General features: G+C 38.6%; 1 protein-coding gene across 1 annotated transcript in view; it reads left to right on the top strand.

The window, feature by feature from the left end:
- The window catches only part of MORC3 (MORC family CW-type zinc finger 3), a 40,443-nt gene extending 27,864 nt beyond the window's left edge, over positions 1 to 12,579 (top strand). Inside the window, exons 13-17 of the mRNA XM_061167347.1 lie at positions 167 to 212; positions 1,379 to 1,545; positions 2,673 to 3,561; positions 6,809 to 6,966; positions 9,410 to 12,579. Coding sequence (XP_061023330.1) covers positions 167 to 212; positions 1,379 to 1,545; positions 2,673 to 3,561; positions 6,809 to 6,966; positions 9,410 to 9,563 — 1,414 coding nt within the window. The 3' untranslated portion in view covers positions 9,564 to 12,579. The remainder of the gene's footprint in view (positions 1 to 166; positions 213 to 1,378; positions 1,546 to 2,672; positions 3,562 to 6,808; positions 6,967 to 9,409) is intronic.
- The last annotated feature ends 7,545 nt before the right edge of the window (positions 12,580 to 20,124 follow it).

Here is a 20,124-nt window from a genome sequence, read left to right as displayed (position 1 = left end):
CTTACTATAATGACACTGAAGCAAAGTTCAGTGTACCTACCTGTCTTAGTGACTTCACAGTGAAGTGGCAAGTATGTCATTGGAAAACAGTTGAAAAATGAAGTAAATTTAAATTTGTTCATTTTTTCTTTTTCTTTTCTCTCTCTCTCTCTCTTTTTTTTTTAAGAGACAGGGAAAAGTTCAGGATCAGACAACCGGAAACAGTCCCTCGGGTAATGAGGCCTTCCGTATTACAGCTGTGTCCTGGATTGGGTGGTGATTAACTTAGTACTCAACTTTAAACTTAGGAGTTACATAGCAGATTGAAGCAATCTTGTTCATTCAGTTCACATTCTCTTCTCTTCTCTCGTACCTGCTTCTTACCCTCTTTCCCAACCCTGACTTCCTAACCCAACAACTTCACTCAAACGGTTCAGTTTTATTCTCAAGTTGGGCATCTGGGGAAAGGCCGATATTCTTTTAAGAATCTTCTCATTAGGTAGACAGTCAAGGAAAAATTCATAGGAACACTCAGGGGGCTGCATTCTAGTACTGACTTGGACCAGAGCTACATTGTTGACCCTCCCTCCCTTTCTCTCTATTTTTTTAATTGAAAGTATAGTTAATTTTGTAATACTAGTTTCAGGTGTGCAGCATGTGATTCGGAATCTTTACAGGTAATACTCCAGTAAAAGTTACTGCAGAACGATGGCTGTAATTTCCTGTGCTGTACAATAATACATCCTTATCGCTTGTCTCTTACACACAGTTTGCCTCTCTTAATCCCACAGCCCTGTCTTGCTTAATGTTTAATGATGTTGAGCTTTTATTAGTGTCTAAGTAGGTAGTTGTACTTCTTGTATAGGAAGCTGTGGGCTGCTGCATTGGTATATGTATGCTTATCAGTACATTGAAATGTTCTCATATAAAGGCTGAGGGTTTGAGAGTGAGAACAGAACTAGGAGAAAAAGAATAGTGGGCTTAGGTTTTTTACAGGCAGTGTCTTTGTGACTTTATCTTCAGTTTCTTTCTCTTGGGAAAATGTTTTTATTATGTGTCTGTGTAAGCTCTCTATGTAATCCAAGGTCAACAAATCTTTCTGTAACAGGCCAGGTGGTATTTTTAGGCTCTGTGGACCACACATACAGTCTCCGTGGCGTATTCATTCTTTGCTTTGTTCATGCGTTTAAAAATGTGAAGCCAGTCTTGACTCACTTGCAGGCTGGACTTGGCTCTTTGTCACTCCCTGGTGTAGTGTACACAGTGCAAGGATTTCTCGTGGTTAGGATAGTTCTCAGTGCCTTCTGGGGCAGGGGGACGGGGAAGGAGTATTTTGTGTTTGGGACAGGACACATTTTAAAAATCTCTTTAAGATCAGTTTTTTTTTTTCCTTCAACAGATTCATGCCGAACTCCTATTTCCAAAAACCCCTGTGTCAAGTCAAACCTTTACTCCCGTTAAGGAAAGTGTTCCACGAGGACATCTTTCAGAAGTAGCAAATACTTACTCAACAAGGCTTATAAACCATCATCGAGGTTCACCCCAATCTGAACCTGAGAATAACAGGTCAGTCGCTAAAATGTGTTTTTCCATTTGGTAAATGAGTATGAGACAGCCTTTACTTGACACTTTTATGGCAATAACACACTTCTAAGAACGTGTAGTTTTTACGCATATTAAAAAAAAAGTCTTACGGATGAGTTGGTTTTTGTTTAATTGCGAAGTTGTGTCCGACTCTTTTGCAACCCCATGGACTTATAGCCCGTCAGGCTCCTTCTGCTCCTGGGATTTCTCGGGCAAGGATACTAGAGTGGTTTGCCATTTTCTACACCAGGAATCAGTGTAGGAATCAGAGCGGCAGGAACAGTGACTGGTAGATAACGATGGGATAATGCTTTTAAAGTTTCGAGAAAGTAATTCCCAACCTGGAAGTCTGTATAAAAATCAAACCATCAGTGAACTTGAGACGTGAAAAAAATATTTTCACTGTGTAATATTTCATATTTTTTATGTCATGTGTACCCTTTCTCAAGTTCTTGTTGAAGATTATGCCCCCTACATATGAGAGAGTAAGCCTAAGGAAAGGGGAATTCTTTCTTGAGAAATGAAGTTTTAACATGTAAGACCCAAATGGCAAATCAGTACAGTTGTCCCTCTTAAATGGAACAAAAAGTGGTCGGTTGGTGATAAATTCACAGAAAACTAATCAGATGAAGAAAACGAGGCAATGTTTAATGCAGGGTAAGTTGTCTCCCGTGAAAGGGTAGGGCGCGTGCTGGTTTACTTTGTGACCCATGTTTGATCCCTGAGTGTTGATGGAATTACAATGGACGGATGGGAATGGCAGTGCCACTCAGTGACCTCTGGGTCACAGAGAGCAGCCCTGGGGTGAGTGGTGGCATTCTGTCAGGATGTTAAATGGAGATGCCAGTAGACATCAAATGAAGAAATAAATCGGCAGTATAAGGATGTGGTACTTTGAAGAGGTCTTAATAGTCTTGTTTCCTCATCTGTAAAAGGAAAAAATAATTTCTACTTTATTAAATCATTGAGCAATATTCTGTAAATACATTGTTTAAGAAAATGAATGTAGGCATTTCTTAGAATTTCAAGATATATTACTTCAATGTCGTCTTACTTTTTCCATATCTACATTTTATAATCTTATATTTCATGTATGAAATTTTTTCCAGCCTGAAACGGAGACTCCCTACTCGCTCCTCAATTTTGAATGCAAAGAATCAGAGATTGAGTAATCAAGTATTTGAAAATTCTCATAAAGATGATGATGACGATGAAGATGTCATCATCTTAGAAGAAAATAGCACTCCCAAGCCTGCAGGAGATGATGATACTGAAGTGAAATTGCAACAGAGTCCCATGGAGCAAAGTGGCGTTGACGTGGAGCCCGTGGGTGATAATGAACCTTGTGGTCAGACTGGTTCCACAGGCACCTCAGCATCCCGGTGTGATCAGGGAACTACTACAGCCACCCAGACGGAAGTGCCAGGTTTAGTCGTGAAAAAGGAGGAGACTGTTGAAGATGAGATAGACGTAAGGAATGACACGGCTGCACGGCCAGGCTGTGTGGGAACTGAAGGGAAGACGCCTGAGACCCAGGGAGCCTTGGATAAGTCTGCTAGCGACGTTGGTTTCCAGTTAAATGAACTAAGAAATGAACTGCTTCTCGTCACCCAAGAAAGAGAAAATTATAAAAGACAGTGCCACATGTTCACTGACCAAATCAAGGTGTTACAGCAGAGGATACTGGAGATGAATAACAAATACGTGAAGAAGGAAACTTGCCATCAGTCTACTGAAACTGATGCTGTATTTTTACTGGAAAGTATTAATGGTAAACCCGAAAGCCCAGACCACGTGGTATCTCAGTATCGGCAAGCCTTGGAAGAAATTGAAAGGCTGAAAAAGCAGTGTAGTGCTTTGCAACATGTAAAGGCTGAATGCAGTCAGTGTTCCAGTAGTGAGAGTAAAAGTGAGGTGGATGAAATGGTTGTGCAGCTTGATGATGTATTTAGACAGCTGGACAAATGCAGTGTTGAGAGGGACCAGTATAAAAGTGAGGTGAGTTATGTCCCTCCGCATAATGAGAGGTGTGGGTGTCCAGGGGCATCCCAACCTTAACTCCCCAGTGGCTAGATCGGAATAAATCACTTCATAATATTTCCATTTACTGACTTCCTACTAGTCCACTGGTTCTCGACTGGGAGTGGTCCTGGTGTGGGCATCTGGAAATGCATAGGGTAGTTGTGCTTCTTTCGGTATCTTGAAGGAATGGGCCGTGCTGGAATTGAAGGGGTGGGGACCAGGTCTGGTAAATGTCCTGTATACACAGGACCATGCTGTACCACGAGGGATTGTCCTGCTCATTGGCCCTGAGACAGTCAGTTACTAATATGCTGGGAGCTCTAGGTCTGTTATTTATAAGCCTGAAAATAACCATATGAGGTAGATGACGATGTTTGTTGTTGTTCAGCCGCTAAGTCATGTCCGACTCTTTGTGACCCTGTGGACTGCAATATGCCAGGCTTCCCTGTCTATCACCAGCTCCTGGAGCTTGCTCAAACTCAGGTCCATCAAGTCGGTGATGTTATCCAACCATCTCATCCTCTGTCATCCCCTTCTCCTGCCTTCAATCTTTCTCAGCATCAGGGTGTTTTCAAACGAGTCGGTTCTTCGCATCAGGTGGCCAAAGTATTGGCACTTCAGCATCAGTCCTTCCAATGAATATCCAGGGTTGATTTCCTTTAGGACAGACTGGTTTGATCACCTTGCAGTCCAAGGGACTCTCTAGAGACTTCTCCAACACCACGGTTCAAAAGCATCAGTTCTTCAGCACTCAACCTTCATTATGGTCCAAGTCTCACATCCATACATGACTACTAGAAAAACCATAGCTCTGACTCTATGGACCTTTGTTGGCAAAGTGATGTCTCTGCTTTTTAATAGACTGTCTAGGTTTGTCATAACTTTCTTGCAAGAAGCAAGTTGTGTTTTAATTTCATGGCTGCAGTCACCATCCCTGGTGATTTTGGAGCCCAGGAAAATAACATCTGTCACTGTTTCCACTTTTTCCCCATCTATTTGCCACGAAGTAATGGGACCACATGCCATAATCTTCTGCTTTTTGAATGATGAATTTTAAACCATCTTTTTCACTCTACTTTTTCACCATCATCAAGAGGCTCTTTAGCTTTCTGCCATTGGGGTGGTTTCATCTGCATATCTGAGGTTAGTGATATTTCTCCCTGCAATCTTGATTCCAGCTTGAGCTTCATCCAGCCTGGCATTTTGCATGATGTACTCTGCATGTAAGTTAAATAAGCAGGGTGACAATATACACCCTTGACTTCTTTTCCAGTTTTGAACCAGTCCATTGTTGCATGTCTTCTGTTTTTAACTCTTTGCTTCTTGACCTGCATACAGGAGGTAGGTGAGGTAGTCTGTCTGGTATTCCCACCTCTTTAAGAATTTTCCACAGTTTGTTGTGATCCACACAGTTAAAGGCTTTAGCATAGTCAGTGAAGCAGAAGTAAATGTTTTTCTGGAATTCTCTTGCTTTTTCTCTGGTCCAGTGGATGTTGGCAATTTGATCTCTGGTTCCTCTCCCTTTTCTAAATCCAGTTTGTACATATGAAAGTTCTTGATTCACAAACTGTTGAAGCCTAGCTTGAAGGATTTTGAGCATTACTTTGCTAGCATGTGAAATAAGTGCAGTTGTACAGTAGTTTGAACATTCTTTGGCCTTGCCCTTCTTTGAGATTGAAATGAAAATTAACCTTTTCCAGTCCTGTGGCCACTGCTGAGTTTTCCAAATTTGCTGGCATATTGAGTACAGCACTTTAACAGCATCATCTTTTTGGATTTAAAATGCCTTAACTGAAATTCTGTCACCACCACTAGCTTTGTTTGTAGTGATGCTCCTAAGGCCCGCTTGACTTCACACTCCAGGATGTCTGACTCTAGGTGAGTGATCATACCATCGTGATTATCTGGGTCGTGAAGATCTTTTTTGTACAGTTCTGTGTTTTCTTGCCACCTCTTCATAATATCTTCTGCTTCTGTTAGGTCCATACGGTTTCTGTCTTTTATTGGGCCCATCTTTGCTTGAAATGTTCCCTTGGTATCTCTTATTTTCTTGAAAAGATTTCTGGTCTTTTCCCATTCTGTTGTTTTTCTCTATTACTTTGCATTGTTCACAGAGGAAGGCTTTCTTAACTCTCCTTGCTGTTCTTTGGAACTCTGCATTCAGATGGGTACATCTTTTCTCTTCTCCTTTGCCTTTAGCTTCTCTTCTTTTCTCAGCTATTTGTAAGGCCTCCTCAGACAGCCATTTTGCTTTTTTGCATTTCTTTTTCTTGGCGATGGTTTTCATCACCGCCTCCTGTAGAATGTCACAAACCTCCATCCATAGTTCTTCAGGCACTCTGTCTATCACATCTAATCCCTTGAATCTATTTGTCACTTCCCTCCTTCGTAAGGGATTTGATTTAGGTCATACTTGAATGGTCTAGTGGTTTTCCCTATTTTCTTCAATTCAGGTCTGAATTTTGCAGTAAGGAGTTCATGATTTGAGCCACAATTAGCTTTTGGTCTTGTTTTTGCTGAATGTATAGAGCTTCTCCATCTTTGGCTGCAAAGAATATAATCAGTCTGATATCGGTATTGACCATCTGGTGACGTCCATGTGTAGGGTTGTCTCTTCTGTTGTTGGAAGTGATATTTGCTATGACCAGTACATTCTCTTGGCAAAACTCTATTAGCCTTTGCCCTGCTTCATTTTATACTCCAAGGTCAAATTTGCCTGTTACTCCAGGTATCTCTTGACTTCCTACTTTTGCATTCTAGTGCCCTATGATGCAAAGGACATCTTTTATGGTGTTAGTTCTAAAAGGTCTTGTAGGTCTTCATTTAAGTGAAACTAAACAAGTGAAACTTTATTTATAGCATGCCGTTTTTGGTCTACGTTTTGTTGGTTTTCTTTTTGGAGTGTAAAGTGAAAGTGTCAGTCGCTCAGTTGAGTCCGACTCTTTGCGACCCCATAGACTGTAGCTTGCCAGGCCCCTGTGTCCATAGAATTCTCCAGGCAAGAATACTGGAGCGGGTTTCCATTCCCTTCTCCAGGGGTTCTTTCCAACCTGGGTCTCCTGGATTGCAGGCAGATTCTTTACTGTCTGAACCACTAGGGTAGTATCTTAATTTTTTGATGGAGATTTTCATCATGCAGGGTTTTGTACATTTCTTAGCTTAAATTTGCACTTTAATAGTAGTAGTTTAAAATTTTACAGTTATAAAATTAATTTTTTGTCAGATTGAATTACTGGAAGTGGAAAAATCACAAATCCGTTCGCAGTGTGAAGAACTGAAAGCTGAAATCGAACAGTTAAAATCTACAAGTGGACAAGTAGGAGCTGATGTATCAACTTCAAGTAACATCGAGGAGTCTGTAAATTACACTGATGGGGAAAGGTAATATGAGATGAGGCAGTTTGGTTGGGGCTGCAGTTGTGGTTAGCATGATACTTGCTAGTACACATCAAAGGTTGTTCTATCAAAAGAAGTTGCTTGCTGTTGTGATCCCAGCATTATGATAGATACAAAAAGAAGTATATGTCATCATCCTTTCCTTCAGGGAACTAACAGTTTAGTGAACCTAAGTGAAATAGGAATTTTGAAGGAATAAAGCTCTGATTGGTCAGAGTGGTTAGGAATATTTTTTGGGGAAAGTGAAAATTGTCCCAGATGTTAAAGAATGGGCTGAATTAGGCGGTGACTAGAGGATAAGGGTCCATTTCATGAAACTTAGTTTTTCACCTTGGTTTCTTTCTGTGCCTGGCACCACTTATTTATGGTTTGCTGTCTCATTTTACTACATGTTTTACTACAGTTTACTATTCATTTTACTACAATTTTCCCACAATTTTCACTTAGGAAATCCACAGTTACTGAAAATTGCTGTTAACAGGTGATTAATAAGGACAAAGTTCTGTGAAAATAAGAAAACATAAATGAATGATTATTCTCAGTAAGGTATTAAATGGACTTGGGGTTCTGACAGCATTGGTGGTCTCTTGATAGCTTATTATTCAAAAACATTCATTAAGAAAAAAAAATGGTCATTAAGGGATAAAACTGTATAACTCTTCCTGCTAATGTAATAAGACTTGGTATCTGAAACATACCATTGTTGGGAAATAGTTTACCATCCTTACCTGACATTTAAGTTTTTGAAGGATTTAATTAAATCTGTTTATGGAAGTAGAAAGAATAGATTAGTACATATAACTGTGGGGTCAAGGTTTCAGAAAATAAACTCCTAACTGGTGTCTCTGAAAACGTTAGGCACAAACATCTGCAGTGCTTGTAAAATACAGATCCTTGGGCCGAAGTGTGGGTTACTGAGTTGGAAACTTCTAAACAGTTTTCCAGATGATTCACTTGCACACTGAACTTTGAGTCATTGATGACCATTTAGATTTGGGCTTTCCAAGACAGTATAGCCATATTTGGCCACTGGCACTTGGAATATAGCTAGTCTGAGTTGAGATGTGCTTTAAGTATAAAATACATGCTGGATTTTGATGCCCTCATACTCAAAAAAAGGAGAAGAAAACGCCTCAATATTTGATTATATGATGAAATGATATTTCAATGTGTAACAAATTTATTGCTTCATTTTAGTTTTTAATGTGGCTACATTCTTTAACATTGCATGTGGAGCTCACAGTGCTTTTTTCTCGGTGCTGTTACATATACTGAAATATAGGGTCCTGTAGAGAAGGGCAGTTAGCCAGGACAATCCAGAGACTTAAAGGTTAGGAAGGTCAGAGATGGCTGTAGGGTCATGCTGGCCCTTTGTTTTTTGTCTAGAAATTAGGCATCTGATTGAAGAGGAGTGGGGAAGCTTGGACAGAAAGCAGCTTTTATGGGAATGGTATAAAATTTTATCCAAGATTCAATGGAATCCTAAGATAAGCTCACAAACCAAATGTAAAATCACATTTTTCTGTGTTGTCAACCTAAGATGAGCATCTTGTTCCTTCAGAGATTTCTACCCTAGAAAAATCAGTATCTAAACTAAAGATAGGCTTCTTATATTTGGGAGGGGGCAGAATAGGAACAACTCTAACATTCTCTTGATCCACGTGTTTCACTCAATCTTCAACGAAAGACCACTTGCTGAATAGTTGTAGGTATGTCTCTAAAGTCCAGAATGTTGATATTCAGATACCTACATGTATGGAAATCAGGAAGGAATGATAATGATCATTTAATCTAGAGTTTCCCAGTGTTTATAATGAATTCATAGTATAATTGATAGTGAACTTTATTTAGGATGTGATAGGTTCAGAGAAATCCTGCATTTAAAAAAGATCTTGTTTAACATTATTTAACCCAAAGTTTGTTAAGCTTAGTTAACCTCAAATCCATTTATACGACTGTGGATATCTCACAGAACATGGTTTAGGGAACAATTCAGTTTAGTTTCCTCAGAAGGAAGCTGAAATTCAAAGAGCTATGTCTTATTCTTAGACCAGTGTTCTCACTAGTATATCAATACTGTTTTCCAGGTAATAACAAGATTTTCAGTTGTAAAGAGCATCTTGTTATTTATGTATTTACCAGTCCACATTTTTTCCAATCTCAAATTGAAATTATATTAGTTGGAACCAAACAGAGCCACTAGTTTTATGAAACATTCTGTTTACCAACAGATAAATATTTAGTTGTTAAATTATAAATTATTAAGTGAATTATTAAATCCAGTTCTCTTCAAGTTTTGCTTTTCATTTAGCTTGTGTGCCATTCTGCAGAGGTTCCATTTTAATATTTCTCTTAAATTTTAAGCCCTACGTGAATATTAAGCTGTATTATAATGTTCATCTAATAGGTGTAATGTTTGTATTTTCAGCCTCAAACTTCGATCTCTTCGAGTTAACGTAGGACAGCTCCTGGCCATGATTGTACCTGATCTCGATCTTCAGCAAGTGAATTACGATGTTGATGTAGTTGATGAGATCTTAGGACAAGTTGTGGAACAAATGAGTGAAATCAGTAGTACTTAAAGTGTATTCGAGATAATAAAAAATATTTGCTCAGTCTTCTGGTTGTACAGCTTTCGAAATGTAAACAGTTTTGTTACAGGTATGATAGGTAACAGACTGAAGAACTATAATCTTTGCTGTATTCTATGCATCAAGTGTGGACACAAATACTGTGGACACATTATCACACCTTTTGATATGCCTGTGAATCATTGATATTGAGAAGCTACACAGCTAACTCATGATTCTGCTTTGAAATGTAAATACTTAATAATTAAGTCTGCACATATTTTTTTATCACCCTAAAGGACTCAAGTGTTTTTCACCAAGAGGTTTTCAGGTTGCCCGTAACCTCTGTGCAATCTTTTCTGGTTACCTAAAGTGTATTTTTCTCTGACTTGAAGGCTGTGCCATAATATGAATGGAAATGTTCCTTTGGTTTTCTTACAGAAAAGTTTAAAACAGGGTTTTTTAAAATGGAATAACAAACAGTCCTCCTGATAAGTTTTAAGTGAGTTGAGCATTAATGTTTCTTTTTTATAAATTCCTATTTCCTGAAATATTTGATTCATGAAAAGAAAGTAAAGCAGAAACTACATTTTTGCCAGGATTTTTTTTGTGTGGAGATTGCCAATCATGATCAAATGCAAAGTGTTTTTTACAGAAAAAAGTAATGATTTTTAGTATAAAAGTATCAAAAATATTAAATGTCCCACATTTACCTTGAAGCCCATTTTTGGCTGCTTTAGTTCGCATGGAGTGGGCACAATGATTGTTTAATATTTCTTTTTGTGAAATTTCTTGTACAGCCTTTTGTAGAATTACTACAGGTTAATATGAGTTGAGGAAGACAATCTTTCTCCAGCAGTACTGCATACTTTTTGTTATATTACAAACCTACGTGTTTTATGTCCTGGAGTTAAGCAACAGACAACCTAGGATTATAGTATTATATGCCCTAAAAATTATGCTTTATTGGTCCCATGTTTTGTGCAATTATAAAGAGATGGCTTTCTGTTAAGTGTAACTGTGTATATAATTAAGAATCATATTTTCCACAACTAAAATGTGCATTATTTTTTTCAAAGTTTTATCATTGCTATTTATTTTTACTTTTGTTTCTGAACATTGAATACATGTTCCTTTTATATGCTTAATTACATGTCTATCATGTACAATGTTAAATTTTTACTGTACATTAACTTCTAGAAAAAGCAAATAAGTGAAATTTTATTTGCTTGATAAGGTAATTGAAAGTGTATTTTTGGTATGAAGCTGGTTTTCTGTCACAATTGTATCTGCTCAGATTTTAAAGATCTTGTAATAAAATAAAAATATATATGATGGCTAACATTTCAGATATTACTTTTGAGGAATTCTATATTCAAGTTATATTTTGAAAACTAAGATTGTGTCTGTTAAGACCCTCAAGTTGAGCTCATTATATTTATTAGAAGTTACATTTAGAAGACTAATACTGTTTGTTTCCATTAAGACTCTTTAAGACTGGGCTCACCTTGAGAGTGTGTATGTGCATTTTACACTGAAAAAGAAACTTTCTTTGTATAAATCATTTAAAGAAACCTTGTCTAAATGAGAGCAGCTGTGTATAGCATGTCTAAGTTTGTGAATATTTATGTAGCACTTATTTCTGGAATTTGCAATTTTCCCCTTTCTTTTGGTCAGCTATATTCTTGCAAAAATCCATATTATATGGCTGTTAACTGGCTTAATGGGAAAATTAATCATAGAATTAGTAAGAGAAACTTGCTTGCTAAGTTGATTCTTTGAAAATATTTAACCTAATATTCACTCTTTAAGAAAATATTGCCAAGATAAGACTGAAAATGTGGCTAGCAAATTTAAGAGAAGAACAACATGGACCCACATCGCATATATTGAGGTACCTCTGCCTCTTTTTTTTTTTGTTAAATTTGTTAAAAGGCTAGTGTGGGAGGAGTGTGTTGCTTAAACCAGTTGTTTAAAGCTTTAAAACAAAAATGGTATGAGGACGTAAACTAGAATTGTCCACAGTCCCTACAAATAGGACCTCAGCAGAGACTACAAACTCAGTAAAAGCTAAATGTTCACACAGAAAGGCCAGTGTGGCATATCGATGTTTCCTTTATTTGGCCTCAATTCCTAATGTGGGCAGGAGGCGCTGGTGACTGCCCACGGTCTCAGACAGTTGACTTGTGGTATCACGTGACCCGTTAGTTCATTATTTGACATGGAGCAATAATCAAAGATGATACGTCCTGGTGGTTCTCACCACTGACTGCATTTTAGAATCACTTGTGGAGTTCTTAGAAATCCCAATGTGAGGATGCTCCCCATACTGTAAGAGTTTTGAGGGTTGAACCAATTGTCAGGCTTTTTTTTAAGGCCTCCCAGTATATCATCAGAGCCAAGAGCCATTGATATATACCCTCTAGTGATGAGTGTTTGTAAGTGTTGAAGTCAAGTGGTTCCTGAAACCAACCCAGAATCTGCATGGCCACTTTCTCACCGGGGTACGAGGTCAGGGAAAGGGAAGCAGAACTGGTGCCCAAGTTAGAAATGTAAATAACAACAGAATGGTATAATGTGAAAAGCCTTCCCCACTGCCTCCCTGAAGGTGACCAGTATTCTTTGTATGTCCTTCCAGAAAATATTAGCTGCATACATATACACATTCATATATATGCATTCAGTTTCTATTAAATTTTATATCTTTATATTTGATTATATATTTGTATCAAATCTATATAGGTATTAAACCATGTAATTGGTAACATTTCCATATTACTCTTTGAACAGCATTTTTAAATGACATGAATATGCTCCCAGTGCTCCTTTATTTCTTTCTGGAAAAAACACTACTGTGAAATTAATACCCACCACACATACTTTTTCAAGAATATCCAATATGTAAATTCCTTGAAGTGAATACTGATTGATCAAAGGGTATATGTTAATTTTAATAAATGTTGCCATCCAGAAATCGTTGTACTTAAAACTCCTATGAAAAATAAATGTACGAGTGTGTTTTTTCCTATCTCCATCAAACTTACTAATACGTGGGAAAATGGCAGCTTGCTATTCTTTGTCCCAGGTTGAACATGTTTTCATGTTTTATTGGCCACTTTAATTACTTTTTCTGTGTTCCCCATCATAACTCTCTGCCACCTCTTTTGGATTCTTCGATTTACTGTTTGTTTGTTTTTTCCCAATTATTTTTATTAGTTGGAGGCTAATTACAATATTGTAGTGGTTTTTGCCATACATTGACATGCATCAGCCATGGATTTACATGTGTTCCCCATCCTGAACCCCCCTCCCACCTCCCTCCCCATCCCATCCCTCTGGGTCATCCCAGTGCACCAGCCCCGAGCACTTGTCTCATGCATCCAACCTAGACTGGCGATCTGTTTCACATTTGATAATATGCATGTTTCGATGCTGTTCTCTCAGATCATCCCACCCTTGCCTTCTCCCATAGAGTCCAAAAGTCTGTTCTAAACATCTGTGTCTCTTTTTCTATCTTGCATATAGGGTTATCGTTACCATCTTTCTAAATTCCATATATATGCGTTAGTATACTGCATTGGTGTTTTTCTTTCTGGGTTACTTCACTCTGTATAATGGGCTCCAGTTTCATCCACCTCATTAGAACTGATTCAAATGAATTCTTTTTAATGGCTGAGTAATATTCCATTGTGTATATGTACCACAGCTTCCTTATCCATTCATCTGCTGATGGTCATCTAGATTGCTTCCATGTCCTGGCTGTTATAAACAGTGCTGCGATGAACATTGGGGTACATGTGTCTCTCAGTTCTGGTTTCCTTGGTGTGTATGCCCAGGAGTGGGATTGCTGGGTCATATGGCAGTTCTATTTCCAGTTTTGTTTTGTTTTTTCCCAGTTTTTTAAGGAATCTCCACACTGTTCTCCATAGTGGCTGTACTAGTTTGCATTCCCACCAACAGTGTAAGAGGGTTCCCTTTTCTCCACACCCTCTCCAGCATTTATTGCTTGTAGACTCTTGGATAGCAGCCATTCTGACTGGCGTGTAGTGGTACCTCGTCGATTTATTGTTTTAAAGAAGCTGAGTGCCTGTTAAGGTGGCCACAAACGGCTCCAAGCTTTCAGAAAACCTACTGTTGGTTAAATCTTTTGCACGGTGTCTCATAGATTCATTGGGATGGAGGGAGAGTCTCACTGGAGTCAAGTTTTTCTGGCTTTATGGGTGCTGACCCCCATTTAGTCAAAAAATCCACATAATTTTGATCCCCCCCAAAGTTAATAATAACTTGACCAGAAGACTTACTGATGAATAGTCAAGTAGCATATGTTATGTTATATGTATCATTTACTGTATTCTTAAAGTAAGCTAGAAAAAGAGTCATAAGGAAAATGTTTAAAGTACTGTACTACCAAAACTTGTCATTTGTTTACAAAAAGATGGACCATCTCAGTGTGTATGTCAGTATTGTCTTGTATGATAGATACTGAAAATGAGAAGGTAATGTGAAGAATTCATATTTATTTACAGGTGTAATGATTCATGCACCAATAATAAGCAATAATATGATTGCTTTATGGCAGCCTAGTATAACCAATATAATTGCTTCATGGTAGCCTATTCTGTACACTAATTATTATCAAAATTTTTATGGTATACAGTTTTATAGTCATGACATACAGTATTATAGTCATATTCTTAATACAGTATTGGAAATGTTGCATTTTTTTTTGAAACTTAACTGTGATGATGTGCCATTTTTCCAGTTAGAAACATACTGTATGGTTATATAATTCTTTGAGAGCAAAGTTATAAAATAGGAAACAACACATTAATTTTATATTTTCACTCACTCTATAGTATCTATGTATATTTTATACTTTTATGACATACCTAAATTTTCATTATATCATGCACTGTTATATATGAATTCTGAAGTAGAAATGATTTACAACATGTTAATTTCAGGAGTACAGCACAGTGATTCAGTTATATATGTATATTTTTAGATTCTTTTCTCTTACAGGTTATTACAAAATATTGAGTATAGTTCCCTGTGCTATACAGTAGCTCTTTTTTGGTTATCTGTTTTACATATAGTAATGTGTATATATTGTTGCCAACCAACTAATTCAGCCCTCTCCTCCAACTGTTTCTCAAATTTTTAGATATTTCTAGGTCATGCAGCTCAACTGTATTTTTAAGTTGTAATCTCCCCCCCAAATTTCCAATATACTGAAAAAAATCCACGTATAAGTGAACCCAGGCAGTTCAAGCCTGTGTTCAAGGGTCAACAGTATTTGTCTTTTGGACATTGGTCATAGCTCACAAAGAATGCCATTGATATCCTTCCACTTGGCATAGAGGAAAACACATACGTACTGTTTTCCAGGATTAATTTTGTGATCACAAAGTTAATTTACATATACTGGTCTCTGGGGAGAAATTCAAGACCAGAGAAGACAGTCCTGGTAAATTCAAGCCAAACCATTATAATGTGTGAATCACAAGTTAAATTTCCTGCACAAGCTTTCTTCTAAGAATGGGCTGAGTAAATTCAATTGCCTATTTCAAACAGATAAAACAAGTTGAAGGTTCAGTGTTAATTTCTTGCAAAGCAGTCAGGACTCAATATTATGGTAACAATACATAGACTCAAAAGAAGTTTCTACCTGGCTAATCCTTAGGTTGAGTGTCTTTAATAGGTAGGTATTATCCAGAACTCAGCTGTATCCTCATAACAGTGTAATGGTGCTTTATATCCACAAAGTATTGAGTACCTGAGTCAACAGTCTTACCTATGGGTTTCCTGTTAAATACTGTTGAAAATCTTGGCCTGTGTTTTGAACTATGTGGCCAGTTTTCAAAGTTTGTGCTGTGATCTGAACCAGGGCTGACTGGAAGTAAATTTGGGCTTTTTGTTTTCTTTTTCTAAATAGACAGTCGTCCCATGTTTTTGCGAGTCCTGTGGGGCAATGTCTCCCTGTGCAGACAGCTGAGACACTACAGGGTGCTCTTCCCAGCTTGCTGTGTGACTTTACATTATGTAAACTAATATGATAATAGTATTCACTGTAATCACTAACCAGTAGTTTCTCATTTTCTGTTAATTTTCTGTGTTCTTAAGTTGTTTTTTTCAGTATCAGATATTTTAAGCTCTCTCATGGAAATTTTTGGGTTTTTCTGGGGGGTGGTCATGCTGGGTGGCTTATGGGATCTTGGTTTCCTGACCAGAAATGGAACCAGGGCCTTCAGCAGTGGAAGCACAGGGTCCTAACCACTGGACCACCAGGGAATTCCCTCTATAATGGGAATTTTGTAATGTATACAAAAGTACAGAAACTGTTCATTGCAGCACTGTTTACAATAGCAAGGACATGGAAGTGACCTAATTGTCCATCAACAGAAGAATGGATAAAGAAGATGTGGTCCATAAATGCAATGGAATATTACTTAGCCATAAAGAGAATGAAATAATGCCACGTGGAGCCAACGTGGTTGGGAGCTAGAGAGTGTCATTGTGAACTATGAAAAAGACAAATATATGATTGCTTATGTGTAGAACCTAAAAAAAGGATACAAATGAACTATCTGCAAAACAAATATAACAAATTTATGGTTACCGGGGGATAAAAGGAAGAGGGAGGGGTCAATTGGGAGATTGGGGTTGATGTATACACACCACTAAAGGTAAAATAGGTAACCAACAAGGACCTACAGCGTAGCTCGGGGAACTTCTCATTGCTCTGTGACAGCCGGTATAGGAAACACAGATTTATGTATCACACTCACTCTGCTGTACACCCAGAACAGACAGCATTGTAAATCCACTCTACTCCAATAAGAAGAAGAAAAGTCAGAAACTATGAACTCTGTGTACCCATCACTTCCACAGTTTCCAACTCGTGGTCAGTCTTGTTTTAGCTATATTCCCATTAACTTATCTCCCTGGTAATAATTTTTGTGTGGTTGTAAATATTGACTCATTTTTAATTGTGGAAATATATACCATTTTAAAGTGTATGATTCAGTGGCATGAAGTACATTGATATCATTGGGCAGCTACCTCCACCATCCATTTCCAGAACTTTTTCATCATCTCAAATAAACTCTGTATCCTGTGAACAATAACTCCCCCTTTCCCATCTGTCCCCTGGTAGCCTCTACTTTCTGTCTCTACGAATTTGCTTATTCTAGATACCTCATCTAAGTGGAATCATAACATATTTGTTCTTTTGGGTCTGGCTTATTTTACTTTGCATAACATTTTTAAGGTTCATCTATATTGTTGCAAATACCAGTTTCATTTCCTTTTAAGGCTGAGTGATACCCCATTGTATGTATGTTCCATATTTTTGTTTATCCATTCATCCATCCATGGATGTTTAAGTTGGTTCCACTTTTTGCTATTAATCCTGCTATGAACACTATTGTATAAATACCTATTTGTGTCTTTGCTTTTAATTCTTTGGGGTACATACCTAGGAGTGGAATTTTACTTTTTTTCCCCCTCTTATCTGTGCTTTTCAAACAATTAGATTATTTACGGCACATATTAGTCATTCCCACTCCAAGTTCTCTAAATCCTAGCCATAACTCAAGAGAACATCTAAAAACTACATTGTCCTAGCTTCCTGTAGACTTAAGGAGCATCCAGTCATATTCATCAACATGAGACATCATTTGTAGACAATTTGTATACCTTTCATAAAACTGGCTAAAAGCGTTTGACTAGCATTTATATAAGAATCCACAACAACTCTTTTTCCTAAAAAATGCCAGAAGAGAAAAATTTTTTTAAAAGTCAGCAAGAGTTGGTTCCTCAAATAACCCATATTTCCTTTCATCAAGGCTTTGCATCACAGGGTATTTGTTTCCTTGCCTTCCAGGAAACTCACAGGTAAAATGTCACATTTGGAAAATTAACCCATTTCAAAAGGCCTTGCTACATCCATCTCTGCCTTCTGATTGACAACCTCACTTTAAAATGTTAAGTTCTATTTTTAGGAATTATTTATAAGCACATCTGTTAATTGAGGTAAGCAATTCAGGTATTGAACAATCACATAGTTTTGAATTCTCCAGAATGATCTAGAGACTATATAAATATATCAAAAATACATAAAAAACCAAAATCCCAATTTTTGTTTGCCAAAGGAGCGAGAGACCTGATTGAATTCAGGGCCAAGACATCCAGAGAGACAAGAGGGGAAGGGTGGGGAGTGGGAGAGTCAGCTGGGGGAGGCTGACAAGCTGTCTTCTGCAAGGTTGCACAGGGTAGGACTTGCTTTACAAAACCCCTTGGCTTTGAAGGCCCAGAAACCTGCTGTCAGTCAGCACAAGGAGATTGTCTATTTATCTGGACCAATCTCATCTCAACCAAGCTCCCAGACTAATGTATGGAATCAGGATTCCAGTTAATTTAGAAGGACAATTGAAACCCCCTGAAGAGGGCATGGCAACCCACTCCAGTATTCTCGCCTGGAGAATCCAATGGACAGAAGATCCTGGTGGGCTATAGTCCTTGGGGTCACAAAGAGTCAGACACAGCTGAAGCGACTGAGCACACATGCTTGCATGTGAAACACACATGTCCATATAACCTGCTCGTTCATGTCCAGAGACTTCTGGGTCATGGATCCACCCATCCTTTCCCACGACCAGGTCCCGCTGCTGCTGTGTGTCTCTCTTGTCAACAGTGAGTTTCTTTACCTTCAATTCTCATTTCCCAGAGCTGCTCATTACAAAACTCTTATCACTTGAAACCCACTTTAAATGTCTCCTCTTCAAACTTTCTTTGAGCCTTCAAACCTAAAGTTCACATTCAGGACTATAAAAGCGCACTGTTCCTTTCATGTTCCTTTTCACTGTATTTTGTTGCTGCTGTTGTTCATTTGCTAAGTCATGTCTGACTCTGCAACCCCATGGACTGCTGCCTGCCAGGCTTCCCTGTACTTCACTATCTCCCAGAGTTTGCTCAGACTCATGTCCATTGATGCTATCCAACCATTTCATCCTCTGTCATCCCCTTCTCCTTTTGCCATCAATCTTTTCCAGCATCAGGGTCTTTTCCAATAAGTTGGCTCTGTGCATCAGGTGGTCAAAGTACTGAAACTTCAGTTTCAGCATCAGTCTTTCCAATGAATAGTCAGGGTTGATTTCCTTTAGGATTGTCTGGCTTGATCTCCTTGTTGTCCAAGGGACTGTCAAGAGTCTTCTCCAATACCACAGTTCAAAAGCATCAATTCTTCGGTGCTCAGCCTTCTTCATGGTCCAGCTCTCACATCCATACAAGACTACTGGAAAAACCATATCTTTGACCATGTGGACATTTGTTGGCAAAATGATGTCTCCGCTTTTAAATATGCTGTCTAGGTTGGTCATAGCTTTTCTTCCAAGGAGCAAGCGTCTTTTAATCATGCCTGCAGTCACTGTCCACAGTGATCTTGGAGACCAAGAAAATAAAATCTGTCACTGATTCCACTTTTCCCCCATTTATTTGCCATGACATGATGGGACCAGATGCCATAATCTTTGTTTTTTGAATGTTGAATTTTAAGCCAGCTTTTCCACTCTCCTCTTTCACCCTCATCAAGAGACTCGTTAGTTCCTCTTGTCTTTCTGCTGTTTGAGTGGTATCATCTGCACATCTGAGGTTGCTGATATTTCTCCCAGCAATCTTGATTCCACCTTGTGATTCCTCCAGCCCGGCATTTCACATGATGTACTCTGCATATAAGTTAAATAAGCAGGGTGGCAATACACAACTTGACATACTCCTTTTGACTTTATTTTTTAATCATAATTATTTGGATACACAACAGGAGGCCTGAAGACCGTTTCTGTGGTTTATTTATTTTGAAACACTAGTGGCCAAAACAGGTTACAGCTGTCAAATATTCGCTGCACTAGTGAAAGTCGTGGTAGTCTTGGGTGAGTCTCAGAGTTACAGTGTTCCCACCTGTCCTACAGGAGGGCCCTCCTTTTTCTTTTACCAGACCGCAAATTCTCCTGAGGGTAAGTCTGTTTTTGAACTGTGGTGTTGGAGAAGACTCTTGAGAGTCCCTTAGACTGCAAGGAGATCCAACCAGTCCATCCTAAAGGAGATCAGTCCTGAATATTCATTGGAAGGACTGATGCTGAAGCTTAAACTCCAAAACTTTGGCCACCTGATGCGAAGAACTGACTCATTGGAAAAGACCCTGATGCTGGGAAAGATTGAGGGCGGGAGAAGGGGACGACAGAGGATGAGATGGTTGGATGGCATCACTGACTCAATGGACATAAGTTTGAGTAAGCTCCGGGAGTTGTTGATGGACAAGGAAGCCTGGCGGTGCTGCCGTCCCTAGGGTCGCAAAGAGTCGGACACGACTGAGCGACTGAACTGAAGTCTGCGTCAGCTTCGCTCTCCACTGTGTATCCAGGTCCAGCAGAGTGTCCAGCACATGGCAGATGCTCAGTAAGTGTTTGCTAAAAGAATAAATTAACAAGGGAAGAAGTGATCGGACTCCTTCATTCTTCCACCGATGCGTCGGTCCGCAGGGAAATAATAACCGGGTGGGAGCCAGCCGGGTGTC

The sequence above is a fragment of the Dama dama genome, chromosome 19, assembly GCF_033118175.1.
Source record: "Dama dama isolate Ldn47 chromosome 19, ASM3311817v1, whole genome shotgun sequence".
Lineage (NCBI taxonomy): Eukaryota > Metazoa > Chordata > Mammalia > Artiodactyla > Cervidae > Dama > Dama dama.
Note: the sequence above shows the minus strand (reverse complement) of the source record. Positions and strands in the feature narration are given on the sequence as shown.